This window comes from Falco peregrinus, unplaced genomic scaffold, assembly GCF_023634155.1.
Source record: "Falco peregrinus isolate bFalPer1 unplaced genomic scaffold, bFalPer1.pri scaffold_35, whole genome shotgun sequence".
NCBI classification, from domain to species: Eukaryota; Metazoa; Chordata; class Aves; order Falconiformes; family Falconidae; genus Falco; species Falco peregrinus.
Genome location: NW_026599603.1, coordinates 1,599,787 through 1,619,776, shown reverse-complemented (window position 1 = coordinate 1,619,776; position 19,990 = coordinate 1,599,787). Strand labels below are relative to the sequence as shown.

The 19,990-nt window shown below is 51.7% G+C and overlaps 1 protein-coding gene across 1 annotated transcript in view; it reads right to left on the bottom strand.

Annotated features, from left to right (window-relative positions):
- LOC129783349 (hydrocephalus-inducing protein homolog) overlaps positions 1 to 19,990 on the bottom strand; it is a 133,063-nt gene that overhangs the window by 70,331 nt on the left and 42,742 nt on the right. Inside the window, 10 exon segments of the mRNA XM_055793332.1 lie at positions 729 to 881; positions 4,182 to 4,346; positions 4,829 to 4,964; positions 6,212 to 6,312; positions 7,093 to 7,328; positions 9,298 to 9,365; positions 9,624 to 9,847; positions 11,895 to 12,013; positions 13,543 to 13,642; positions 18,269 to 18,452. Of these exon segments, the coding sequence (XP_055649307.1) occupies positions 729 to 881; positions 4,182 to 4,346; positions 4,829 to 4,964; positions 6,212 to 6,312; positions 7,093 to 7,328; positions 9,298 to 9,365; positions 9,624 to 9,847; positions 11,895 to 12,013; positions 13,543 to 13,642; positions 18,269 to 18,452 (1,486 nt within the window).

The following is a 19,990-nucleotide window of genomic DNA, read 5'->3' as shown; positions in this document are numbered from 1 at the left end:
CCACCTCCAGTGAGCGGCACATCCCACCCAGCCTCCGCACGGAGCCCTCCCTGGCTGCACCAGCCCTGCCCCCCCCCCGCCAGGGCAGCAACCCAACCGCCTCCTGCCACCTGCCACGCAGCTTGTCAGCTGCGGCCTCCATCAGTTCAACGGCCTTTCCCTGCGGCTGGCCCCCGGAGATGCTCTGCAACGCGACGGAGCCCACAGACCCTGTAGCTACACAACCCTTACCGTTACATGTTTGTGCAACACCACAGCTGGTTGGGCCCCCAGCAGGTGTGAAACTCACCTCACCACAAGCAGGCTGAGGACAAACTTCACACCCCAGACTGTCACAAACAGCAGTCTGACACAAAGCAAACGCAGACCTAATGGGGAAAGTGTCGGGAAATCCATGCCCGTCCAGGAGCAAAGGGCCACAGGGGCCTCTTGATCTCAGAGCTCCAAAGACACGACTCTCCGTTAAATACCCTCCAGAAAACAAAGGGAAAACTTGTAAAGATGATCCAGACTCCTTTCTGCACAAGCGTCTATGCAAGCTGTCTACTTTACTGAGGGGTGCCCCAGCTAAAACTGCCCCCAGAGCCAGGCTCCTCTCGCTGCGTTGGGACGGAATGCCTTGCTTTCTCTCCGAGACAGCAATATGGAAACGGTGCATGTAAAAATCAAGCCACAGGCTGCTACAGACCAGTCAATTTTCATTGGGAAACAGCCCCACAGATACTTACCATCTCTACACAGAAGGATGCAGGGATGACAGCCTGATTGGAGAGGTGGAGACTTTTGGACGCATCTTGTAGAACTTGAATACTGCCGAAATTTATCTCCCTCGGATGCACATAGACAACCGGTTCTTCTCCAACGCTCACTAAAGACACATTCTGCTCCAGGAAGCAGGTAGGAAAGAAAAAAGAAAAGCAGGGGAAGTTAAAAAATATGAGACAGCTCTAAGGTTCCTCCTCGACGGGGCGATAAGTACGGCTGTTGGAAGTTTTCAGTGTTGCAAGGCTGAAACAGAAGGCCTGGGGCAAGTGCAGGCTCGGGAGCGATCCCATCTGAAAGCCACAAGCTCCCGTTCTCAGGGGACAGAGAAACCCTGGGTCCCACGCTCTCCTTTCCAGACCTCCTCCACAGTTAGCTCTCCTTTCTCTGCCTTGTGCCTGCTCCCGCTCCTTCTGCTGCTCAGCCGAGCCCCAAACCTCCCTGACCGCTGCTGCTGCACAGCGACACTTGGACGGTTACTTCTCTGACATTCCCAAAAATGCACCTCTGAAAACCAGCACAAGCCAGAAGCGAAGCAGGCTCTTCAGAGCAGAGATCGTGCAAGTTACTGCACACATCTGATGTGTGCCTAGGTGCACTGCCGGTATGACATGAATAACAGGCATTAATTATTCATTACATCGTTCAAGCCGTGTTTTTCCTCTTGACAGTCAGACCCAAAAAGCTTTCTCCTTGCAGAACTGGCACAGACTACTGGAGGAGGAACACGGATCCCTTTGCTAAACCACCTTCCCACATCATTAAAAACAAGGAGAATTTGTCCAGTCTTGCTGTGGATTTTACTGGTTCCAAACACCTCAACACTTCAACAGGATCTGAATGCATAAAACTCCCAATGCTGACCAGATGCTGTATGATTCACTGGAGGGCACAGAGTACGATTTAACCGAAAAAGAAACCAGCCTCCACCGTGTACAACCTTAAATGATGTCTGGCTCAAGGAAGTGGCATTGACAGCTGTCAGAATCACCAGCCCAACTCAGCCAGAAGCAGCAGCATCCAGAAATGCTCATCCCTTGACAGGCCACTGATGCATGCAACTAAGCACCAAAAAAAATCACCTACCAAGGCTGGGGCCTCAAAAATAAGGAACTGAAGCCACGCACGACGATGCATGTCTGGGTGATGCTGCCCAAAGCTCCCAGGAAGGAGGAGCTGCAGGGAAGAGCTGCGCCTCGCCAGCCAGCTCAGCTTCCTGGTGACAGCAGGACAGCAGCAGCAAAGGCAGGGCAGAGCTCTTTGGGAATGAGCAGAACAACATCTGGAGGATGCCCAGGCAAGCTGGCTTCTGTCAGCCTGTGTACTAACATGACGCATCCTCACCACCAAGGAGAGGGCTTCAAAAACCCCAACCCCTTCGTCTACAGGGTTCTTAAAAGGGACAAGAAAAATGCCATGCAACAGCGTTACAGGCAACATGGCACAGGGAAAGGCAGCAAGAAGAGATGGCAGCTCTGCCATCAGCAATATTGCCACAGCTACAGAAACAGCCACCAGCCACCGCCCCACCCCACCCCACCCCCCAGCACCTCTGGCTTTGTCAACAGGTAGGTCATGTCACATTTGATCACTTATGAACGAAGAGCATCTGACCCTGGCGGACAGCTGTGCTCGAGTGCCCGCTTATTCTGACAGCGGTCAGCTGCCAAACCCCTGCCCGCGGCACACGAGGCTGCCTTGCCACCAGTAACGCCAGGGCTGGGATTTACCAGCTCCTTCATGCAGATGACACACACCAGACTGAAGCTGGCACGCGGTCACCTGCAAACAAAATACCCGACAACAGAGCTGTGGAGGGACTCTGCACAACCTGGATGAAAGATCTGTACCACGTTCCGCCTGAAATGGCGGTAAAGACCAGGCATCGACACTGGGCACCCCAGCCGAAGGCAAGAACGAGCTTTGAAGTTCTATTGGAACACGCTGCAGCGATTCCCAAGGTCAGACTTGCAGCCGTACGGGTAGGATCTGCCACCAGCGCAGGACATGTAACAAGACAGCCAGCTCTTCTGCCAGCCCAGAAAGCTTTGGGTGCGTCAGCTACCAGGGAACTACTGGAACTGCACTGCAACCAGAAGACAGACCTATAGAAAACGCAATGCATCTAGTCCTTTCTTTAGGGACAGCTACGATTCTCCAGCTGAAATGCTCGCCCTTTGGGCAAAACATCGACACGTTCACGGCCAAATAGAAAAGATTAAGGTAAGGTCAACTTTCAATTTATAAATTGTTAGCCCAAGGGTAAAAGCTTTTCAAGGGACCTGCAGCTCAAAAACCAGGTGACATTTAAACAACTGGCTATTCCAGTGGGGAGAAACCCTCCTCTTCCAGGGAAGCATGCCTTCTATCTGCGAGCAACTGTTTTGTCAAACGTGAGACTTCCCTGCAAAGCCTGCATTGCCTGGCCTTGCTGTTGACTGGTTTACATGCACATCCCCAGCAGCCGGGGTTGAGATGATCAGTGGCATCCAGGGGATTTGGCATCATCGTTTCAATTCATTTTATAAAAAGTTTATAGCCCTGCATTTGCTTTCAAAATGCCAGCCTTCCTTTCCGTTACAGAAAGCTTCAGGTTCTCAGGAATCCTCTGATATCCCCTTCTGTGCTCAGAGAGAGGACAAGACATTTTAAAACAGCTGCTTCAAAAGTTAATCTCCTTTTAAATTAAAAAGGTTCTAAAATTAAATTATTAACTAAATTTGTTCTCTGTTTCAGCCAGTGGAAGCCAGGACACCACATACAACATTCTCTTGCCTACACTTTGTTGTTGCTGCTGTACATGCCTGAATGCCAATGTCTTGTAGGAGGCTTTAGTCCAGGAATGCTTCGCCTCACCCCTTTCCAAGCTTGGTAGGGAAAAAAAAAAACCAAACCAGTCTGTGCTCCAGATGCAAGCAGCGTGGAGTCTCATGCATCTTTGGATGGGGCTTTTGGCAAAGAGATATGATGGATATTTCTCAGGTGGGATGGACCTGACTTTCATGAAAGCTTAAATCCAGCTTTACAGAAATCATCATTTCAGCACGGCCTCCTACACCGCCCTTGCTTTAGCGGCATGCAGCAATGTCCCTGTGTGCTCCTGAACAAAAGTTCTAATGAAGCAGCAGTTGCTGCTCATCTAATGATGCAGGAGAGCGAGAGACCCAGGAATTGTTCTGGGTTTCAGGCTGGGCTTGTTATCCCGCTTCACACGCCCATAATTAAACACCATCTCAGACGCCTACGAGGACACCACCCTTCTCTAGGCATTAGCTGTTACTTATGCCACGAACCCCTTCTTTCCTTGTCCACACCAGCCACATATTATGACCTTCTCCTTTTCCCTGGCAGAACCCCAGTACACTTTATGCCCCACCAAGATGAGTCACACAAAGGCACGCATCTCGCCTAGCACTCACCAGCGGGGATCTTTCATTCCCAAACACTGAGACACTAGCAATAGTGTCCTGCCTTCCCATCGCCTGGGCTTCCAGCGTAAACGGGATCTCCACCGAGCTGTGAGGCTGGATAATCCCACACGGCACAGGGCTGGAGTACCACACAGCAGCATCCTCCTTGTGCTCCTATAAGGGACAGAATCAAAGACGACAATTGTCAGAATTTGACAGAACCTCAGAATCTGAGGAAACTTCAAGCTCCTTAACATCTACTACAATGGAAATTCACCCGCATTTTAAAAAATCCCTAGGAGAAAGCAGAAAGGCGCAACACAAGGTGCAAGATTTATATGGGGCTAAGTAGCATCCTCACAGGGTCCAAAAGCTGCTGCACCCACAAACACCCACTCCGGTGCTGGCGGCCTCCTTGCAGCCGCTTTTCACAACCCTCAAAGTTCTCCTGCATGAAAGCACCCCAAAGACTAGAACCAAAACTGCTTCCTAAAGAGTTCAAACCGCTCCTGAAGTTCATATTCAGGTAGCTTCCCGTTCTCTGCAAAACTTTAGGTTTGAACACTAAACAGCAAGGTCTTCTCCAAACCCCCTTTTTTCCTAATAAACCCCTCCATAACGACGTTGGAGGGCAGGAGGCGAACGCAATGCCAAACCTGAGGAAGGACTCCATAGCAGCCTGGAAGATCGCTGTTGTTCACAAGGGTCAGTGTTCGCTCGTAAGGGAATTTCAGAAAGCACCGTCCGAATCTCAGAACAGGGCTGAGCACGTGCAGCGGAGGAACCACACATCTGGGTGAAGAGATGACCAAAAGGAATTAGAGACACAGAGAATGTAGAAGTTGTTCACTCCCCAAACAGCATGAAATAGACACAAGGCATTTGTCTCTGCCAGATAGACGTTTCCTACCTCTACGGCAATCGATCACCTCTAACTTCTTTTTTATCAACAGACTCTTGTAAAGGAGGGGCAGCCCCAGACTCCCGTGGCAGAGGCTGCCCAGTGCCCTGCCCCAGTGCTCTCTCATCAAGCTTTGCCCCTCCTTTGCCCCAGGAGGCCGGCAAGGACCCTCCCACAGTCCCAGCAAGGCACGAGCTCTGCGGGAGCCTTCCCGCTGAGGACCAGCGCTCCCCAAAGCTCAAGAAAAACAAGACTCCAGCATCTCAGTAAAAGCAACTCCCTCCTCTCCCGTACCGCTCTCGCCCTGCCTGAAACCTCAGCCGCTTGCCCCCGCGATGGAGGGCACCAGCACCGCCTGCCTCTCGCAGTGGGTGACCAGCCTCTCCCAGCTCCTGCAGCTGCCTGGGTCCTCCACACACCAGCCCACACACTGACTTTTCCCATTCCCACTCGTTTTACAAAATTGCAGCCCAGGCACCGCCTGGCTGACTGCCTGGGAGAGGGAACAGCACCAGAGAACTGTGTCCCTCTCGTCATTAAACTGGCACCCGCTGCGGCGCAACGCCATTGAGCGTGGCTGCAGCAAGAGCAGCTTTTGGCTTAAGTCTGGGAACGTTCATGCTCAAGAGAACCAGAGAGAGCTGAGCTCACCTGCCACACCAAGGACGAGTTTCCCCTTTAGTTTCCCCCCACCAGTCCTGCCGTAAGCCCCTTTCCCATTTGCACACGCCTTCATTAACTGAGCCAGACCCCAGCTTTCAGCAGGCTGCTCGCCGCCTTCCAAACAAATGCTGCATTTTGGGCCAACCCAACACAAGCCCACCGCTTGCAGGGAGAAGCAGGGGCAGCCCTTTGCAGATTCGTTACTCCTCAAGTCCCAGACGACAGGCCAACAAGGAATATAAGCACTGTTGCCTTCAAAACAGAACAAGAAAGGCATGGCCCTGAGCACGGAGCACAGGTGCTTCTCAACAGGGCCGCTGGCAAAGCACGGCTGTGCTCACAGCGAGCTGGGCAGAACCAGCTCATGAAGCACCATTTCTCCTTTGGGGCGGCAGCCAGCACACCACACGCCAGGCAGCGTGCTGGGCCTGGCTACGCGGGGAAAGGTGGCCAGCTGCAAGGAAAGCGCCGGTACCTGGCTGTGAGAGGCAGCGCCAACACCTCCTGGCCAACACCATCCACGTCCAGCACCAGCGCCAGCTCGTATTGCCTCACCGTGTTGGAACACAGGGTGACCTGGTAGAGGAGAAGAGCGGCGTCAAATACTTCAGCACTCCCAGAAGCCATCAGCCACGCACGTGTGGTGTCCTGCCCTTCTCCTTCCACGCTAAGGAAAGGGAGTGTTTTGCCTTGCTTCTGCTGCTGCTCCACGTGTGGACCACTGCCTTTCCCAGTAACAAAACTCTGCTGACAAACCCCACCTGTGAAATACACCTTGCACACCAGGGCACGTGTAAGCTAAATCAAAGCACAACTCATGGTCTACTCACCACTGTATTAAGGGACCAATTTTTCATCTCAACTACAATAGCGGGAACCCAGGGGAGATCTGTTGACTTTCCCAGAACGAGTTCAGCTTTACACTGGGAAGCTGAGGGCAAAACGTGGCCCAGCAAAAGCTGTGCAGTTTGTTCATGGCTGCTGGAGCTTTCTCAGCCCCCGCTGCAGTGAATGCAACTCATCCTGCTCAACAGGAGAGGAAAAATAAGACCGGGAAGAAAAGCAAACTGCTTCAGGCAATGGCATCTCTCTTTTCAACAGCCACCTTCCGTCCTCACCCTTCCTCGGCCCCCTTCAAATCAAACAAATCGCTCTAAGCAGCTCAGAAACACACACACGGCTTCTGTGCTTGACCACACGATACGTGATCCTTGGCTTACGACTCTGGAAACAAAACGCTGCTCCATCCCAGAGTCCCCCAGCTAACAAAAGCCCATCTCTTACTCGGTTATGCCCAAAGCCAGCAGCGCTGCAGCTCCACCTGTTGAAGCACGTATGGCCGGGCTCATCCCATACCTGGATATCCAGGGCTCCTTGGGAGCGGATGGTGCCTTTGCAAGGCATTATGGTAAATTCCATTGGCTCGACGTGATGTTGGGCTCCCTTCCTCCAGGACAGGCAAGCGTTGTCTGAAATCTGAGTAAAACTGGTGATGCTGCGCTGTCCTGAGCCATCGCCAGGAATGCGAAGGTTGAAAGTCACGGGCACCAAGGAGGTGTTAGTGAGGCGACACGACAGGGTGTGAGGAAAGCCTGGAAAGGTGAGACAAATACCAGTTAAGTCCCCAGTTACGCTGCGATTCCTGCTGCGACTCTCCTGTTAGGATAAAACCCTGCTTGGAGTTGAGCTCTTGTCAATGTGCACGGCAGGTAACTGAGAAGCTCGGGGAGGAGCGAGTTGTGACTGAAGTTGCCTTTTCTCTCGACGGCCGAGCTTGCTTCCTTGGCAATGGGCAGCGGTGTTGGTGCTGAAGAGCAGAAGTCTCCCTCTAACTGTGAGGAGCCCTCTCACCTGCCCCCAAACCAGCCCCAACTCTTTCTCACTGACGAGCGTGCATCCAGACAGACCATTTATCCTGAAAATTCAGCCTGTAAAATTCCCCATTAACTCCATGAACATTCCCCTGGTTTTCAATATATGAAAGTAGCAGATTTTCCTTGCTGTAGCTTCTCTTCAATAACAAGGAAGGACGAAACTGGGCACTACAACATGATGCACAGCACTCTGATGCAGCTTCCCTAGGCAGGATCCCTAAGGCAGCTCCTGTTTCGGGGCAACCAGACTGAGCACAGGACGACTGAGCACAGGACAACTCAGCCCACCCCACTGCAGGAAACCTGACGCTTCCTTAGAAACGAGCAGGAACGTGTCTCGCCTTACCTAACAAATGGGGACATCACATCCTCGCTGCCTTTGATTACTGCCCGCAACGCCTGACATCACTTTAGCTCTGACACTTGCTTTCCCTAATGGAAAACCAGTGATACAACCACACTGGGTGGCAGGGGATGTGCTGCAGAGGCAGGACACCAGCCCGCAGCTTGCTCTGGAGCGGACACCAGCTCTGCCAGAAGGAGATACCTCCCATGCCCTGCTTACCAAGCGCTATTTGCATACAGACAGGGAGGAAAACCACCTGCAGGCACAGCAGATGTTTCTCCGTGCCCATCAGCAGTGAGCATTGCCCACCGCCAGCAATTACTCCGGCCGGGGGGTGGGGGGGGCACAGAAAGGACACACACAGACTGCACAGCCCCAAATGGGACCGAAGTCGCCAGAGGCAGACAACAGTCAGCAGCACAGTTACAAGAAGCAAAAATACAATAGCTGCCTTCAGCTGAAAAGGCCTTGTTAACAAAATCAGATTAAGTAGGATGAATCTCCTATTACACAACCGTTTTCCTGCCTGGTGCGTTTCTTGTGGGTTTATTTATTCAAAAGGTAACACAGCAGTGGCAGAGCGGTGATGCAGGGAGAGGGGGAAGCGGCTCGGGGAAGGTAATGAGTTTACTTTAAAAAGCCCACAAACATCATGAAAACACAGAGGCATCCAGGGTGCAGAATGGTAATGGCCCTTCAATCAATCCACAATTGATTTCACATTTAAACTTTAGATCATCTCAGTAAAAAGCCTTTTGTGAGACTCGAGATGGAGAATCAGAATCTGCATTTCAATGGAGACACTGGGGCTCAGCCACCCGCTCCGTCAGCGCTTCAGCTGGGGAAGGAGAAGGAGCCCACATCTCTGGGGACATCAGTGCCCAACACAGAGCTACTGCCTGGGCTTAGATAACCAGGAGCCCTCACGGCACAAATCAACATCTCACACTAAAGGTCAAGTGGGTAAGTGGTGTCCTCGCCTTGCAGCAGGAGCGTTCGCCCTGAGCAGCCACAGGCTAGCGTGTGGCTCCAACGCCCTTCTCCTGCAGCCCCAACCCCTGGGCCCTTCTGGGACAAAGGCTTTCACCATCATTCTGTCGCCAAGGTATGGGAGGCTGGGGCTGAGCAGGCTCTGAGGGCACCAGAAAAATACTGGCTTGCTATTCCTTTGGCCCTATTTGCTCTCACGACAGTAAAACACCACCTGAGCAAGCGGCAGCCCTGCTTTTAACACCCTGAAGGCTGCTGTGGAGGAACACAAGCGACAGATGTTCTTCAAGTGCTTCATTTCAGTAAGGCACAGACCTCCCGACCTGCAGTCCAAGCCCAGGGCACACTCACCAAAGGAGACATCACCGAAGTGGAGGGAAGGTACATTGAAATGGAGAGTTGGTCCAATGACACAGCCCCTGTAAGGACAAAGGCAGAGGAGGAACTGGCTTGGTTAAAAAGAACTGCAAAGCATTCAGCTTTTGTTACCACCGGGACAGGGAAAAGCTGGTCTCAGCACCACAGTGGGTTTCAAACCAACCCGTCACCCTCGTGCTCGACTAAGACATTAGACGACACCCTTTTTTCTCTGCTCCATCACCAAATGAGGTAGGTGGGAGATGATTACCCAGAGATGGCTACAGATGTGCCCACCAGGCTCCTAGAACCCTCCTCACCTGACAGTCAAGGTCACAGGCTCAGGGGACCCACCCACACTGAACCGGAATTCTTCTGTGAATGGCCCCAGGATGGTGGAACTGAAGGAGATCCGGAGGATTTGGAGGCCATCTGGTGAAATGATGCCCTCCTGGGGGTGGAAGGAGAAGCAGGAGCCCAGAGCCGTCCCTGGAGGGACCAAGCTGAAGGGGGCATCGATGACTCCTTTGTTAAACAGGATCGCCTGCAGCAGCAAGAAATCAAAATGGAAATACATGAGGAATCTTCCTTACAGAAGGCTGATTTCTTCTCTAATTAGACATCTATAAAAGGCAGAAGATGCCACGTGTTGCTGCTTGGCTGAAGCTAAAGAACACACAACAGGACAGGTTCTGCCTTTGGGCTTTTGCATGCAGAACAGCGATAACTTCACAGAAACTGAGTCACCCTGGGCTTATTCCACTGACACAGAGCAGTCCGCTTGGACTTGCATCACCAAGGCGATGCAGACCTGCCCCAAAGAGCAGCAAAGGGTGGTCACAGCATTACTAGCGCATCGCCACCTAACTGCTTCTGCTCCAGACGAGCCCAGTCCCGCCAAGGGCAAACACATTCAGCTCCCATTGCCGCCAACAAGCTCATCTGATGTGGAAAATACCTCGGGACAGCCCTATAACCAGCTTCAGCAGCACTCCCCGACTCTGCTAGGGTACGTCAGTGAGGCTCATTTTATTCTTTTCTTTCATCCGAGAGTCTCTCTGTCTTTGCTCAACCAGACACGTCAAGAAAGGGCGAGAGTGAGGTGCATAGCAGCTCCTCCTAGTCTAAAGAATTTCTCTTTCACAAATATTCACAGCCATCATCTGCCAATTTACCATTATTTACTGTTCCAACAAGCGACGCAATCCTGCGGCGCTTGGTGAGATTCAGCTCTCTTCACGTTCAGCAAGGAGCGCCCACACCTGCCTGTGAGTACCAGCACGCTGTTGGTCACCAGACCTACCCAAAAGCAAAGCCCTACAGTTTCCGATGGCTGCAGGTGACATCCTGCCATTTCTGCGCTCCCAACTACCTGCTCTGGAGGTTTTTTCCCTAATTTCTGTCCCCCCAAAACCTGTCAGAAAAACTGAGACAGAAGCAGACATACAGCCCTTATTTTCCAGTTTTGCAGCTGCTGTTGAAAACATTCACCTATTCCAACTCTGCACTGGTAACTGGAAAACTACTCATGTGTTTTACACCTTAGTTACAAAATGCACTTAGGGATCCTGCGCTGAGGTTCACCTCCAGTCTGGCTGCTCAATACAGCACCTACAGTATCATCTACTCATTCACATTTTCTCAAGTAATGAAAAAAAATAATTTATATAAATAGACTCCATAAAGTATCAGCATTAAAAATGCATAGAGCGCACAAGATTTTGGTAAGAAAACCCCTTAACATGTCCTTCCCTGCCACAGTCAAGCTTTTGAAAGCATCTGGCACGACGTATTGCCTCATTTTCTACCTCTTTCAGTTGCTATATTTTTTGGGGGGGGTTAGATTTTTGGGGTTTTGGGGGTTTGTTTTTTGGGGGGGTTTTGGTTTTTTTGGGTTGGTTTTTTTTCTTTGTGTGGGTTTTGGTGGTTTGTTTTTTTTGACAGAAAACTTGCCATCATGGGTGGGGGGAGGGAAACATGTAGAAAGCTCCTCTGCTTCATTTCCAGAACTGCTCTGCTCTGTTCACAGAGCCAGAGGTGCACCAGGTCTGAAGGGTGGCAGGAGGCTGGTCAGCAGGGAAAGCGCTCCCGGTGCCTGCGCGGGCAGCTCTGTGCGGGGAGGCTGGCCGGCTTCCCTCCGGCGCCAGGAGCCAGGAGGATGCGCTTCACTGAAAGGTGTTTGCAACGGACTCGAGTTGGAACACAACACGTTTGTTCCAGCTGCTTTTTAACCGCCAGGGTACCAGGGTGCAGTGCATCTAGGGCTGAAACAAAAGCCTCTGGATCCTGACCTTTTTGACCCGGTGTTGCTTTCATGTGTCAAGGGCTGGTTTTTCTGCATGAAGCCTCCCAGCTGGTCTCAAAGGGAGGTTGCCAAAAAGCAGGGATCGGGGCTTTGGGAACAACAGACACACCCTTCAGACCCCATCAAAACTATCCAGATTCTGCAAAAACTCCCACATTTCACTCACGTCAAATATTCCGTGCTCACAACTGCCAGCGTTGCCAGAAATCCCGCAGGCCCACAAAGCTCACCGCTGCCCCAGGAGCCATCAGGATCCACCCCAACCCCGGAAAACCCCACTGCTCACCTCATAGCTCTGGGCTGATCCAACAAAAACCTTCCCGATGTCCAGCTGGTCAAAGCTGAAGCGCAGCTGGGGCCCTATGCCGCTCCCTTTGATGCGCAGGGGCAGCCTGGTCTCACGGCCTGGGGAGAGATTGCCATGTCAGTACAGAATTCCTTCGGTTCGCCTGGATTTTCCAGGCAGCCTCGGAGCCAGTCCCTGACTCCGGGCTGGGTGGCACCAGCACTAGGTGCTCCGCGAGAAGATACAGGACCCCTCTCTTCCCTCAGGAGATATACTTCGGGGCTGGCTTCTCATTTCTAACTGAGCCCTCGGGCTGCTTTATAACTTAGCAATCACTTTGCACCCTGAAGAAGATATGCTGCGCATAAAAGACGATTTCGGAATTCCTTCCCATGCACTTAGACAAGCTTTGAAATCCGTTCAGTGAAGGCACAAAGCTCACAAAACAGAACCAAAGATAAAAACCTGCTGTCTGTATCGCTGCCATCAGAGATGACCGCACAGGAGCTGAGAAGGAAGAGCCCAAGCAAGGCCCAGCAGCCGGCTGACAGCCGCACCCCAGCAGCCTGCAGAACCCTGCGCAGTTACCGTATCAATAAAAAGCTGTTTCATGGCCTTTGCATCCGTCAGCTTGGAGCAGTAAGGACGGGATCAAAGCAGCTGGGTTAGTGATCTCAGCACCCTCCAGAACGGGAGCCTGGCTGCTGGGGACCACTGGCCTCGCACCTCCTTCCTCTTAGATGGGGAAAATCATTTCCCTGGATGGAAATCTGACAGGGACCTCCCGCTCTTGAAAACCACCTCAAGCAGCACCACACAGACGGAGAGGAAGGACAAGGTAACCTGAACCACGGAGCTTGCTGCAAGCATTCCCTGCCCCGTGCCAGCACAGCAAAGCCGTCACACCTCTGTAAGGGCAAAGGCAGCGTAACGCGGTGGGTCAGTGATAACCGCTCCCAGCAAAAGCCGTGACAGCACTTCTGTCAGCCAGGAGGAGCATAAAGCTTGTCTAGCAGGCTGCTCGCACTGTGCTTCCTGGGCAGGGAGCTCACCCTGCTGAGGGCAGCGAGCCCTGTACAACACTACGCAGATGCAGCACGGACTTCGAGCCACGAGGTGACTGGTCCCACGCAGGGAGAGCGGCACACGCCTGGTACTTTCACAGACACCCTGCGCTCAGCGGGGCTCAGCCACCTACGGTCTGGCAGCGCCTGGAGAGCGGGAGGTGACCCAGGGGCAGGGGGCACGTTTCACTCAGCTCCTACCGCCTCAGGAGCCTGACAGTGCATCCACGGATCCAAGGCTCATCTTGCAGGTCTACAGGGGCTCAGTGCTCGTCCACCAAAGCTCTTCTGCGGTGTAGCTCTCTGGCCTTTACAAACACCTTGCAGCAGAGCAAATGCCTGGTAGGAAGGCTTATCCCCTCGCTGCTTTGGCTGCTCTAGAGCCATCAGTGGTCAGAGCCAGGCATCCTAAGCCCTGGCTCTGCACAGACCAGCTGGAAGCCACAGGGACAGCAGGAAGGTGCCGGCGCTGCCCTGCTGACCACCGGCCCTTCCTAGCAAGTCCACGGGGACCAAGGGGGCTGGAAGAGTATTTGTGCCCTGCCTTTGCGGTGGGTGGCAGGAGGAGGAGAAAGGAGCCGTACCTGAGATGTCGCAGTAGGCTGTTTGTTGATAGACTCGGGCTTCTCGGGGTTTGAAGATCACCTTAATTTCAATTGAAGAATTTGGCCAGACATCTCCCTCCTAAAACAGAAGCAGACAACAAACCATTTATCCTCAAACACTACATTTCTTGTTTTCAACCACAGCCCTGTAAGCCTTTATTTAGAGCACCAATGAAGAGCAAGAAGCAAACAGCACTTATCCAGGTTTGTAAGACTTTGGAAGCAGCTGCAAAAAATGTCAGTCCCTTACCTTTACTAGCACCTGGTAAAGGCTTTTTTTTTTTTTCTTAATTAGGGTTCTAATAAAGGAACCCAACTGGCTGGCTTCAGCAAATCAAGCATTTCTTCAGAAGTACCAGCTGATCTAAGCACAAGGCACCTTTTCCTCCAACCCTTCCCTTGCATCCCTGTCTCCCTATGGCCATGGGAATGTTTTACCCAGATCAGAAGAGAGTCAGCAAGTCAAAGGGATTTTTCCATTCTTCGTTACAAACGTGCTGCCTCTTATACCCTCAACCTGTACGTGCATGTAACTCTTTAATGGATTCTGGTGAGTCAGGGCACTCGGCACCAAGCAGAACAAGCCCTCCTGGGGAGCAGTGAAGACCAGGCTCCTCCTGCCCTGTGCCGCCAGCACTGAGCCAGCTCGCAGGCTCTTCCAGCTGATGGATGACCTGAGAAGGGAGCTGAGAGTCACATGCAGCCCAGTCCTCTCTGCAAGGTGCGTACATCCCTGTTTCCCTGAACACAGGCTCAAACAAGAAAAGATGGCATTTGCTTACAGCTCCACACCTACTGCAACCAGCAAGCTCTTTTCCTTGCCAGGCTCTTGCTCCGGGATTTAACTCCGGCCCATGGTACCAGTGTGGGCGCAACCGCTGCTTCCTCAGCGTCTTCATTCTCTCCCCCTCTCTCAGAGTCCTGGCACTGGTGCTCAGTCCCAGGGAGCCTCGTCATGTGTTTTCAGAGACATCCCTGGCTTCTAAAGGCTCTTGCTTCTTGCGACCGGTTTCAACAAAGGCACCACTGATATTCCCCTCAGTCCCCAGCACTACAAATGCTTCTTCATCCATTTGTTGGCATAAATATATGCATCTCTGACAACCGTAATAATATTTTAAAGCAATGAAAAAAATTGGGAAGACCACAAAAAGAACAGTTATTTTTCTATGCACAAAGCTTGATTCTGCTTGCTGCTGGGTATTCTCCGTGCTTTGTCCAGGGGAATCTTGAACTGAGTGGAGCCTCCAGCACTGCCACAGCATAAATATTAAACAACTATAATACTTCCCATCAACTTAGCACATAGAGCTCAGAGGCCAGCCCCCACAAAAATTAAAGAGCTATGACATGCTGAGTTACTGGGCTGCAGCTACAATGATTCCCTAATGCACAGCCTGCTCAGAGGGAAGAACAGGTAGAGAGAACCGTTTCCAACTCCAACAAACCAAGCGTAAGAACACAGAAGAAACAATAAAGTCACCTGGATTTTTCTCAAAACCTAGAGAAAACACTTTGCCAGATCAAACGGACTTTGTGTTTCTACCCAGCAAGCAACTGGAGGAAGATGAAGCATTACTAGATGATAACACACTCGCTTGAGGAAGCAAACTGGGGACACCAGCCTGCAACCCACAGTCAGCGTACGAGATAGCAGATCCCTTGGGTCCTGCTGGGATGCTGCACAGACTCAAAAGCGTCCAGAGAGTAATCTTGAATTTACAGGAATAAAAGCCTTTGGGGTGCTGCTCCGAACAACATAAGCCCTGCTACGACACCTGGAGCTTGCCTAAGCCGAGCCACTGAGAAGAAACACTCAGATGACGGATTTCCCTGGCTTGGCTAATTAGAGTCTAATAACTCACCAGCGCTCCTCACCCAGCTGCTCGCTGTATGTTTAACAGACTGAATTCAGTGGTCTCACCCTGGGCAGGCAGTCCCTGGGGGGGCGTGCATTAGGCAGCTGCTTGCATTTGCTTCCAGCCTGACAGCTGTAGCTGAACACACACCCCGGCTCACCGGCGTTCTGCGCTCCTCCTTAAAGGGCGCTGCGTGGGCTGAGCTGCCCAGTGGTGCCCTTAGATCCTCCAGCTGCTGGGGCCCTCTGCCCAGAGAGCTGCTGACAGCCCTCGCTCGGCTCCTGCGCGACAAACTGTGCCTTGCCAGGCTTACCAGCACCACCCGCCACACAAACCATCGCTGCTGCTGTGCTGAGGAAGGACGTTAATGAAATGCTGAGAGTAGTGACGATGCTTGAGGTCTTCATCTTAGAGGGGCACCAAGCGGGGAAGGAGAGCGCATCCTGAGCCTTCAAACCAAATCTCTCCTTCCACTGAGGCCAGAAAACAAGCTTCTGGCAGCCTAAGGCAGCAGTATCAGTCTTTCAGGTCAACTATCTAACAAAGTACTCTTTTGCTGCTCGTCTCTGCTGGATCACAAGCCAGTGGTACTCACTGGTCTATTTTATGTGCCGCCATCAGATATATTGGCCCTGTGGACGCTTCCGGGCAGTTTGGTTATTACTCAGAGGCTGACAGAGGCAATACATCTCCCGTTAATGGAAGCAAGTGTAACACAATTCATAAGCAAAAACGAAGCTAAGCGGGAAAGGAAGAAAATTAAAAAGAACCGTTGGCCTGGTGAATATGTATCTGCTAACAACAGCGCGCTTTTCCAGCTGAGTGAGTTTAGCTGACTTTGGGATTCGATGAACCCCAAGGCCAGCACATCTGTGACAGAAATACAGCCGACATCTCCGATAAATCAAATCGGAGACACGCTCAGAAAGCCAGACTTACACAACAGCTTGTCTCCCACAGGCTTGGATGGCTGCTCGGAATGTTCATGGTCACATGCTAATTCCAAAATCACTGCCTCCTTTTTTGTTATTATTTTCATCCACAAGTTAACCCCATACAGGCTGAAATAACCCGCTGCAGCTTCCACAGAGAGCAACACCTGGCAGCTACCGGCCCGCTTACACAGCAAAGCTGCTGCACAAACCCTGCAAAGCCACCCTGCCCAGAGAGCCTTTCCAAGGCTATCGTCCCTCCAGCGGCCTCCTAACCTCTGGGAACCTCCAGCCGCTTCTTCCAAGGGTTTGATTCTTTCTATAGGGTGCTCCCAGGGTGATAGGTGGGAAGAGCAGCAGCCGCTTTTGGCCAGAAGGTCCGAGGCAGCAAGGTCCAGGCTCTGGCGGGGCCCCTCCAGCAGATTTACACGGCGCTGCCAGAAGGGGCCTGCCCAAGCTAAAAGTTACGGGGCTGTCACCAGGGAGAAGGTTGTGGAAGTCGGCAGCAGTGCATTCTTAGATTTTACACTTGATAAAGAGGAAAAAATACTAACATTTGATGTGAAGACACCCATATGCCGGGGGGGAAGACAGACACGAGCAAAACTCTGAATGTGAAACTCATTGTTCCATAGATCATGGAATTAATGGGAATCACAAGATTGATAATGCTGGACAGGACAGAAGGGGAGAGGCTCCTGCAGCAGCCCACTTACGCTCAGTCCTAGAGCAAACTATAACATCAACACAGCCATTTAGGAAAGGTTTCCACTCAAGGCGTGAGGCCAGGCTACACTCTGGGTCCGTACAGCGCTACAGGGAGCACCAGGACTCAGTGGGCAGCCAGGCTGCTGGACCTCACCCTAATGCACTTCAGGAGCCCAAGAGCAGGTTAAGCTCGTTATGGAGGTATAGTCGGCTGTACCGCAGCAGGAGCCCTGGGACACGCTCCAAAACCAGCTGACACACTGCAGGATGCTCTTCATGTTCAGCTGATCAGCTCCCACTCCCTGCTACAGCCCTGCTGCTCCGACACAGGCTCTTGGTCACATCACGCTGCTCTCAGCTGCGGCGGTGTGAAACTGCAGCTGTGCTGACATGGGGGGCTCTCAGCCTTGTACGGGCTATAGGAGCAACCAAGAAGAGAACACGATCCCCTTCCTTAAAAATAAATAATAAAACAATAGTTTCACCTATTTTACAAGAAAGAAGAGGCTAAGATTATTCTAGGGTTTGCTCCAAGATGAGAAGGGATTTTACACTGCTCAGACAGCAGGCACTCGTCATCTCAGACCACACAAATACTCAGAATCAGGGCTCTAGTTAATTGAAGGACATGAGGTTTTGTTTGCATAAATACAAAAGCAAAAACTTTTCTCTAAGCGTGCAATAGAACTCAAAAAAGTCTGTTTAAACCCGCCAGCCTTGCGTGCAGGTCACAGACGATGCTGGGAGGGAGATTCAGGCACGGTCTAAGTCCAGATTATATGAAGGGATTGGTCTTGCCACAATTAAACTTGGGCTGAACTTGCCCTCCTTTCCATAGAGGACCTTTTCATTCTTCAGTATGTGAACTAATACTCATGGTTAATCCCCATACGCTACGTGTAAGGAGTGCCCTTATATATAATCATCGATACCTCGGAACACTGTCAGGACACTTAGGAAGTGCCCTTAATTTACAGCCCTTGCAGCAGAGCTCAGCTTTAGGCAGGCTCTCAGCGCCTGCCCGGAGCTCGCAGTTTAGAAATGCTTTTTGCAACAATCTCTCCCAGCCTCACTACAAACCTCATGTCTTCCCTCTCGGCACATCAAGACACTGATGTGGGGATCTGCCAAGCAACCTCATTCAGGGAGGAGGAAGAGGAGGAGGAGGAGGAGGAGGAGGAAGGGAGGTTCCCAGCTATCACTTACCACTGGCTCAATGGCAAAAATATCATCAGAGAAAAGCATAGAGTCTTCCTGCACCTTCGCCCTCTGGTTCTGGAAGGCACGGGAGAGAAGGGCAAGGCGTTCTTGGAGCGTGGGGTCCACCGCGCGCTGCTTGAGAAAAGAATTCCTCTCATTCTCCTCCTGCTTCTGCAGCCTGCGACAGCGCCTGCAGCCATGGGGAGACACAAACCAAGCAGATCATTTAATAAACAACATATTTGCAGAGACTGTCATGTAAGTGCAGGAGCAGCAACGCACTGGGGGAGGAAGAGCAGCAGCAGCTCAGCAAGGGGCTGACCCCAAGCCACGGGGTCCCAAGCAGATCAGGTTATCACTCCTGCACTGGCACGGCAGGTACTTTTACGCCACACTCACAAGCTAAGAAGAGGGGTTTGAAAGCTAGCAGCCCTCAGGGGAGCCTCCTGGCTCAAGGCTACAGCCACGACTAATGGACAACCCCACCAACACCCTCAGATGGCTTTGTTGCCCGTAGAGGTGCTCGGGGGAGACGGATGGAGATGAAGGAGCACCCACTGCAGTGCTTCGCTGGGAAGCGGAGAAGCAGCCGGGCTTCAGCTGCAGGTTACCAGCATCACTTGTTTATCTTCCCCTTTGCACCGGCAGGGATAAGCAAACTGGCTGCTCCGTTGCCTACACTGCCATCCAGCAGAGGATCCCAGAGCACTTGCAAAGCAAGCTAATGCATTCGGGCATCGCATCACTTCAGTGAAATTAATGGGTTTAGGTGCATGAAGACAGAGGCCCTGAGAGCTTTGCCTGGCATTGAAACAGAGCAAGGTCTTAAAAAGATTAGTCAGGATGTGTTTGGTACTGTGCTCTGGGTGATGCTCTCTTTGTGTTGAGGTAAGAGAGAGATGGCAGGGCCTATTCCCTCCCACTGACCATGTTAAAGTAGAGGAATGTGCTCTGAATGATTAGAAAAGGTAAAGGCGTGTACTCTGAATAATTAGGAAAGGTTCCACTGAGGATGTTAAAGGAAAACCATGAGTCAGAAGATCATTGAACAAAGAAAGTTGAAAGGTTTACTCCACCTAGATCCCACCTATTATGAATAGAATGATTAGATGTCAAAATCAAATGAATATGTATGTAAAGATGTTGTAACCTCTCACAAAAACTGTATAAATTACCCGACTTTTCACCGAAAACTTCAGAGCTAGTTTGTCCGGTGCAAATCGGTAGCTCCCCAGTGTTGCACGAAATAAATACCTTTGCTGCTTAAAGACAAAATTAGTCTCTGAGCTGTTACTCTGTGCCGTTTTGGCATCAGCATTAGCCAATAAAGAAGTCAGCACCAGCACCTCTGAATCCAAACCCTTACATCCAGCCTTGAACCACTTCACCTTTTTCCTCTTTTGGGCCTTCTCCACAGAGCTTTGACACAGGTCACCTCTCCCTTACTTGGTAGTTGTAGCAGCGATCATTGCAGCATTGAAAGCTCACAACCGAGAGGTGAGAAGGGAGCACTGCTGCAGAGCACTTGCTTCCCAGCTGGCACGTTGCTGTGCCCCCTTCACGCTCCAGTCCCCCGGCCACCAAGAACCAGCAGGTGACTACTCGAGGGGGATGAGGGGAAGGCTCCGGACACAGAAAATCGAGGCAACACGCTATAAACAGGACAGCAGTCACCACCCAGCTGAATTCCAATACAATCAGCAAGGAAACACAGTCACGGACGTTACT